Genomic DNA, 8,901 nt, shown 5'->3' with positions numbered 1-8,901 from the left:
AAAAAAGAAAAGAAAAATATTGATATTGATATGTGGGAGTGGGAATGACAAAGAAGTGAGGGTAAATAAATTAAGAATGGTAATCAAAACAAGAAATCAACTGTCAAAGAAAGAAGTTGGAAAGTTATGGACTATGGAGCTAAGCCATATAAAGAAACGCTCTCACATCGATCTATTCGAAGATGATTGTTGGGCTAGACAATTTTGGCTTCTCCAAGGGCTTCGTTTTGGTGAAAATCACAGACAAAGTTTTGCCCTTGGTTTCGTAACACGGCAACAATTAGAGGTTAAGAGGTCGTACAATTAAGTTTTTTTACTTTCTGTATACTTGGATTAATATAGGGTTCGTGGAAGACACAAGATCAGTTCTTTTGTAGCAACTATTATAAAAACTTGTTTAAATTCTAAGGACAGCATCTTCAGATAGAAATTAGAATATTAGGAAAAGGTACAATTGTATACCTTTAGGCTTTAGCTAAAGTGTACGCACAATTGCACAGATTTCATGCACCATCCGGGCTCCAGCACAACCATTGAGACTACTATTGGTAATTTCTTTCTTTCTTTTTTTCTTATCAATACAATTCCCATGTTTTCATTCGGAAAGATTAGATAAAAAAAAAAAAAAAAAAAACTAAGATGAAAAAAATATTTATCAAAGAAATGAAATTTGATAAAGTTTAACTATTAGAAATGCAAGTATTAAATTCAAAAGCTTTGAAAAAGCTCAAACAAAAGTATAAACGTGGTTTGACTTGTATTTGTTTTTGTAACATTTCGTTCTATTCGTTTAAACATATCAAGGAAATTATAATATTGAAAAAATGATGCTAATAATGTTGTGTTTCCTTTATGCCACGTCACCGGGTGTTGGAGGGTTTGTGTTTGTCGATCTTTTCTTAGCTTAAACTGATGACCGATCTGACAAGAATACTAGGTTGTTAAATCTCCTGAAAAATATTTTTGTTTATTTTAATTATAATTCTTAAGAAAAAAAATTAGGGAGATAAGAAAAAGAAAAAAAAACACTGAAATTAGGTGATAAAAATGTGAAGAGCCTTTTCAATTTGATATATTCGTTAATATCATTTAATGATGTGTATATAAAATTATAATATATTAACATTATATGTTATCATAAATTATGTTAAAAGTCAATATAAAAAGAAAATAAGTAATAAATAAAAAATATTTTTAAGCAATTTTTTAACACAATAAGAATGACAATGCCATGTGATTTTTTACACGTGTCACCTTTTTATTTGTTGGGTCTAAACATGACCTGTTGGATTTGTGCCCATAGGATTTTCTAAATCTAAATAGTAAATAGTTATTTTGTACTCTCACATTAATACACACTTAATTTAGTTTCTAGATTGACATTCATTCAAAAAAAAGTTCCCTAAACTAATCAATAACATTTTTTGTTGAATTGGTGATTTGTGATTAATTAAGAGTACATTTTTAGGTTGGCTTTCATGTGACATAGGGATTAATTAAGAGTATCTGATGTGATGTTTTTTATACAAGCATCATTGCTTAAATAAATAACATTATTCAACTATTTTAATCAATAAAAAATATTTTTAAAGCTAAGAATTGGCATAAAAATGAGTCAAATTAAATCAAGCATTTATTTTGACAATCTTAATATTAAGAGCTCTTATATATATGTGACATTATATGACCCATAATACATGATGCTCTAAAATATTCATGGACCGATACAAACTGATGCCAACCACAGCAACCGATCCAAAAATGATAAACTGAAAATTCACAAACCAAAAAATTTGAAAAATACAAACAAAAAAATGGCAAAATTTTGATTGGATTGAATTTTGGTTCTGGCTTATGAGAACCGATCTAGTCCAAACTACACAAAGTTATTACATACTATTATTTGTTGATAAGATGTGGTCCTTATTCTTAATCCTAAATTAGTAAGTGTCTACTCAATTTCGTTCCACTTTTCTCTCTTCATTAATCGTCGCTCTCTTTATCCTTCTATAGTTCTATTTCCCTTTCCAAATTCCTAACAATTTTCTTCAGTCTTCAGATCTCATCCCTAGTCTCCCATCTCTCTAGTCCTTTTATTCCACGACGACTCGTTAGTCAGTCAGTTTTGTCTTATTGTTTTATTTCATTTTCGTTCCGAATAAAAAAAAACTGTTTTTTTCTTGGATTTTCTTTATTCCAATACATCAAATTTTACTGGCAGTATTAGGAACATAAATTCCTTGCCATTCTTGCAATCTATGGCATAATTGCTTAATTTTATTATTTGTTTTTTTTTTCTTCTTAAAAACAGAAATCGTTGTCATTCGCCATTGTTTTGTTCACTCCGATGTGCCTATTGCTATTGATGTTATCTATAAAAATTGGTATCTACTATTTACTGGTGGCACACACATAATGCTTATATCAGTTATATGTTCAGAATGTTTAATTGCTTATATGTTTAGAGGTTTTTTAACGTCATGTTTTTAATTTTTATATGAAAATGATTGACACATGAATACGTGATGGTTAGGTAGAGGCATGTAAGGTGAGTTACACAGTGTGGCAAATAGTTTCATTAATTTGGTTTATGTACAGTTTATTCGTGGGGGGTAAGGCCTTCAACAGGTTCGGGTTTAGGGAGGTTTCTGTGATATAGGTGGTCTTTATTCTTTGGTTTTTGAGATGCATCAACAATTTATGCCATGTTTTTTTTTTTTTGCTAAAGTGCTGGGCATGAAAAGCCGCAGACTCAAGAAAATTAATCACCGAAAAGGAATACAGAAATAGAGACATCCTCCAAGGAGTCTCTTACAAAATCAGGAACATAATTAAACATAACCACGTCATTTGTAATAGCCAACCCATACTTAGCGAAACAATCAGCCAAATGGTTGGCAATTTACGCCATGTTATCAACATGTTATTGGTGGTCTTCATTTTCTGGATTATGTACCGTGTTATATCAATATTTGAACAACTTATATCGGTATGTACTTAGATCAGTACGAGCATCTTTTGCTATATCTCTAGTTAAAATGTTTTGTACTCAATCAAAGTTTGGATGTATTTTCTAAATAAAGAAAAATATATTATTCTTTATCTTAAAATTTGAAATATATTAAGACTAGTTTGAGTAAACTTTTTTAGAAGTGCTTCTAAGAGAAGAAAAAAAGAAATAAAATAAAATAAACTTCTCCATAAATTAAAACAAATTCTTCATTAGCTAACCATTTAATTAATTTGTAAAAAAAATTCATACAGTTTCCTTAAAATATAAGAGAACATTCATAAATTAACTAATAATTTGTTAATAGAAAATTTATTTTAGCTTATAATGAAGTTCATTTCATTTTTTTTTTCATATTTTTTTCTTCTAGAAGTACTTCTAGAAAAATTTACCCATATAGTATTAGTTTTACATGGATCTAATATCAATTTGTTACATGCATTTAAGATAAGTATTTTGTCTATGTAATTAATGATTGCTACGATAGTAGGATAACAATAACTACTGAGGCTAGTTACGCGCAGATAGCTTGCATGTTAGACTCTGTTGGACATCTAATTCAATCAATTTAAGCTTTTCCTTTCTATTTCGCAGGTTTTGTTTTGTGCTATTCAACTTAATTTAGCACATCAGTATATCAGCAACTTTAGCACAAAGTCATTTATATTTCTGTGAACTTTTTTTTTTATTCAACGAAGAAGATAAAGGCATAGAAAAACAAACAACGCAACAAAGCATAAGATATACATCTTTAATAAGATAAACTTGTACTTCATTCAGCATGAAGAAATTATGATAATAATCACATGCATGCCTGATAGTCTTTTTTTTTTGTAGTTACTGTATTAAAAAGTAATTAATCATATAAAAGTTAGTGCATTAAATTATACACTAATTTAATGTTGGTACCTAAAAGTATTGTTAAACGAAAGTAAGAACCAAAATTTTACTTCCTGATTTTTAGTAGTTACATCTATGTGAAACTAAACGTTAAAATATAGATTTATGTTTGTAATTTCACGATGATATAAAAAAAAATTATTAATTCGATTCAAAATATATAAAATTGAGGCTAAATTGTATTGGCATGGGATAAAGTTGTAAATTTAATGCATAATGATTATACCATGTTAATGTTAGATAAAAAAAAAACGGTTTAAAACATGATGATCAGGAAGACGGATTTAGTGTAATATTGAAGGAAAAACATCTTAATCAATTCGAAATAAGTAATTTCTAACGGGTTGACACCAATTCGTAAAAGCTTGTAATGGTGAACACGAATGCAATCGGCCTTTAGTGAAAGGAGATCCTGTAATTTAATTTCCTTCGATCTGCTAAAATTATGTCTGAAACCTGTAATTTTAATTTCTTTCAATATTCTAAAATATGTCTCAAAACATGTTATCGGCCATTAGTGAAGGATACATGTGGTAAAAAAAAATGTCGTCTCTGCCGAGCAATCAATCCAACAAACAAATCATTATACTTTTGACAATTATTGTCACAATTGACGGCCAACTACTGTAAGGTATGATGGGATTAGAATCTTATAAAGTATTTGAGTAAGAATTATATCTAATATAAGATACCGTTGTACACAATATTTGAATTAACTGGATAATGGATATATAAAGATGCATGCATGTATATAACTTCTTTCACGTATATACCCGACGTACGCATGGATAATGGGATCAAATTTGCTTAATAAAGTAAACTGTTGAGTGTTGAGTATACTAAAATTGCCATTAATATTGAAATTCTTTAATTCATCCTCTTTGACCATACATATAAAAAAGAAACCGCACTATGTGTCTTGTCTAAATATAAAGCTAGCCCACCTGTAAGGAAGTGAGGAAAAAGTAAACTCGAATGTCTGTTATATATATATATATGGACAATTTTGAGTTATATATAACTTGAGAGAAAAAGATAGAGATAAAAGATAAATAAATAATTTGATTGATTGTGTAATATAATAAAAAAATAAAAATAAAGAAAAAAATTATTGATTAAGTGTTTAAAATTTTTTGTTATCAAAATATAATATTTTACATAGACGAATAAAAGGGTTTTTTCCTTGTATTCAAGAATGATCTAACCCATATATTCACACATGGAGACAGTCCATGATAAGCCTACCATATAGAACCATGCACCTTTTCATCAAATTTAAGGGCCCGTTGTCCAAGTTATAGGGTGTTAGGCAAATAATAACGTAGTACTCCTGATTGTCAATACTCCAAAAATTGTTCTTACATATCTAGTTACTTTTGACATGTCCATCTTTAGCTGGCAGCTATACTAGAGAAGATAATCTAGGTTTTGTCTTACTGTCTAAAGACAGATTTCACAAGATCATCTTTAAACTAATACTATACCTAACTCGATTTGACCAATTATATCCAGCTAGCTAATTAGCTTGTGGGTTATTTACACAATCAAGGCTATCCTTTCAATAATACCGTAGGTTGTTACTCTATAGGAACTTTAACTATTACTCCAGCTCTTATGTGTAAATCCGATTGCTTTATTTTAACACGAATATCATATATCATTATTTTGAACTCGAACTAAACTCGTCAAAAAAGGTTTCTAACCATTAAACTTCTGTCTCAACAAATCTGCATGGATGCAGGGAAAGAAAAGAAACACAGAGAGAGAGAGAGAGTGCTAATTAATTTGTATGCTATTAAAAGAAAAGAAAAGCCATCGATATATTTTCAGGTCTCTCTGAAAACACACACAACGAGAGACACGAAAAATTATAAGATTGTGCATATCCCACCATGATCTTTACTAATATTTACATAATATGTAATTGAATTATGTTGTTAAATTAAATAACTTGAATAATACATATTACATAGAAATTAGTTGAGCCTACAGCCACATGTTGGACACTGCCTAATAATTTTTCCACACACACATATATATGGTCCGACGAGTTCACAATCAGGTAAAGCCTGTGTAAACTTTAATCTTTCTCAACAAGATCGAACTCAGAAAAGGGCTTGGTATGTCCGAAAATTTCTATTGATTTCAACACTAAAAATAAGCATAATTAAATTTCCTGATGAACTACTAGTTCGAATGATGCATCAGTTGGCAGAGAGAGAACTAGAAAAGTCCTTTGGTAAATATATGTCGTACTTGCTCAAAAAGAGGAGGCCAGAACAACGATGTTTTCAAATTAAAAGACATATATATGACATTAGAGTCGCCAAAAATAAACATAAAAAACAGGCACAACTAGTAAAGGAAAAAGAGAGTCGCGTAAGGAAATAAAAAAAGATATACCATATGCATGCCATTGATGAGTGTCGACTTAAGTGGCAGTGGCATTGGCATTATTAGGGGAAGTGGTAACACTAGTTGCTGCATTTGCAATGTTTTGTTGTTTTGGCCTCTTTCTCTTCTTCTCGTAGCTAACTCCTCTGGCCTTGGCCTGAAAATCACGAACATCATGCAAGTAGAGCCTGACGGCGCGTGCGCCGAAGGGGTTGGTTTCGGGTCTGCCGCCGTTTTCCTCGTAGGCGGCGCGGAGGCGGCCGATGAGGGCGTCGAGGCTGCCCCAGGCCTGGCGGAGCGGGCAGGGGCAGGGCGCCGGAGGGTTGGGGAGGCCAAAGAAGGGGCATGGTGGGTTGTGCACTTTTGTCTTCCCGAATTGGTCAAGGTACTGCAGGAATTCCAGCACGTGCGCCCCGCTGCACAGCGCCAGCGATAGCGGTGGCCGCTGGTTCCGCAGGTACTGGCAGAACGTGTTCCAGTCTCGCCGCTTTTGGTTCTCATACCTGCTAGGAGTAGTAGTATTATTACTACCACTTCCATTGTTGTTGTTGCTTGAACAAGTTATCATCGGGGATGCCACGCTCTCCATTGTTGAGATCTGATGCTTCCTGACTGGATTTCACTTAGATCTTGTGATGATCATGATGATGCTAGGTTCAAGTAGAAGGATCCATCGCTACCCTGCAAAATATATATATATATATATAGAAATTAAATCAAGTTGTTCTTTCGAGGACTAGTTAGGGTTTTTCTGTTGAGTAATAGAAATTAAGTGATGAGGGTATATCATGGCTAGGAAAAAAGATTGTTGGAAAGGGAAGCTAAAAAATGAAGTGCATGTGTTTTTGTTTTTATTTTTATTCTTTCACTAATTTGTGTTATATTATGAAGTGGGAAAAGATTGAGAGGGGGAGTAGTGAAAAGAGTTGAATTGAGGGAGTGTTATTGTATATATTGGTTTAGTCTAATGTAGTTTGCGATGAGGATTCTAAAAGTAGGGGCTGGAAATGGAATGATTGATGAGCAGGTAATCAGAAATATGTTTTTCCAGAAAAGCAAAGTGAGAGTTGTGATGTACTAGCTTAGTAAGATGTGGAAGTGAGAGTGAGAGAGTTTGTGAATTGTTTGGATTAAATGATGAGCAGAAAAGAAGAGGCACTGTGCCCCAAAACAGGACAAAGTTTGGCAGTGAGGGTAGTGATGGTGCTGACCATAGCTGAATAGACATCTATGCACTTTCCTCCCTCTGCTTAAAAGCGCGTGAACATACATTCTTTAGCTTTTTTCATTTTCATTCTTAATTGCCACTCTCTCCCCTCTTTGACTATAAGAAAATAAAATCGATTCAGGTTAGTTTAAAAATATTAATTAATCGTATTTAATTAAATCAATCTCAATTTTTTTATTATTAAAAATAGAAACAAGACATTAGAACAAAAATATCAATAGTATTTTAAATATAATAGCTAATTAATTAAGAAAAATTATATTTAAAATCAAGAAAAAGATTTTTTTTCTTTTCTTATAATTAAGACCAGACTATTAAGTATTTAGTATTGTATGAGCATGTTTACGTTAGAGTCTGTTTGATTTAAAAGAATGTGAAAGTGAAAATAGGCAAAATAAAATGAAAATTTTAAATTAAAATAGAGCATAAATATGTGAGATTCACACTAATATTTAAATTTTTCATCTAAAGTACTCCCAAGATAAAAATAACCAAACACTACTTAAGTTTATAAACTTAATTAGTAAAAATATTTTTAAGTTTTGTTTTTATAAAAATTAAGTTTGCAGATAAAATTTTACTTTCAAAAATATTTTAGAAGATAACTAAATATGACTTTAAATTTATTTTAGTCTCAAATATGTTTTGGGAACACTTCCATAAAAAAATCCAAACATACCTTATGTTGTAGAGAATTTGTTAAAAGTTTCACAAAATAATCTAATAGTCAATGAAATTATAATATTTCATATGTTGAATTATTTATTTATTTAATATCTTTAAATTATTATAATTGTAACGAGAATATAAAATAATTTTTAATATACATACTACTTTTTGAGGTAGTAATTTTTTTTACTATTATTTATCACTAAGATTGATTTAGTGATAAGAGAATTGGAATACTCCTTTTGAACTGAAATATATATAAAAAAAAACTTGATAGTCTCAATTAAAAAAATTATTCATTTGATAAATTATCATTACATTTAACTGCATAGGACACAAAAATAAAAGGTTGTTAAAAATAAAATTTTAATTAAATGAATGATAAAAACAGTGCCATTAAATATGAGAAAGTTAGATATATGTTAGTTTATCACACATGAATTGTGTGTGTGTGTGTGTGTGTGTGTGTGTGTGTGTGTGTGTGTGTGTGTGTGTGTGTGTGTGTGTGTGTGTGTGTGTGTGTGTGTGTGCGTGCGTGCGTGCGTGCGTGCGTGTGTGCGTGTGTGCGTGTGTGCGTGTGTGCGTGTGTGCGTGTGTGCGTGTGTGCGTGTGGGCGTGTGCGTGTGTGTGTGTGTGTGTGTGTGTGTGTGTGTGTGTGTGTGTGTGTGTGTGTGTGTGTGTGTGTGTGTGTGTGTGTGTG

At 31.3% G+C, this 8,901-nt stretch overlaps 1 protein-coding gene across 1 annotated transcript; it reads right to left on the bottom strand.

Moving 5' to 3' along the window:
• Positions 1–6,145: 6,145 nt before the first annotated feature.
• LOC114399444 (protein LIGHT-DEPENDENT SHORT HYPOCOTYLS 4-like) lies at positions 6,146–7,508 on the bottom strand. Its single transcript, XM_028361632.1, has one exon. It carries the CDS (start codon positions 6,891–6,893, stop codon positions 6,342–6,344), a length of 552 nt encoding a protein of 183 aa, XP_028217433.1. The 5' UTR covers positions 6,894–7,508; the 3' UTR covers positions 6,146–6,341.
• Positions 7,509–8,901: the final 1,393 nt, after the last annotated feature.

The sequence above is a fragment of the Glycine soja genome, chromosome 19 (assembly GCF_004193775.1).
Source record: "Glycine soja cultivar W05 chromosome 19, ASM419377v2, whole genome shotgun sequence".
NCBI lineage: Eukaryota > Viridiplantae > Streptophyta > Magnoliopsida > Fabales > Fabaceae > Glycine > Glycine soja.
Note: the sequence above shows the minus strand (reverse complement) of the source record. Positions and strands in the feature narration are given on the sequence as shown.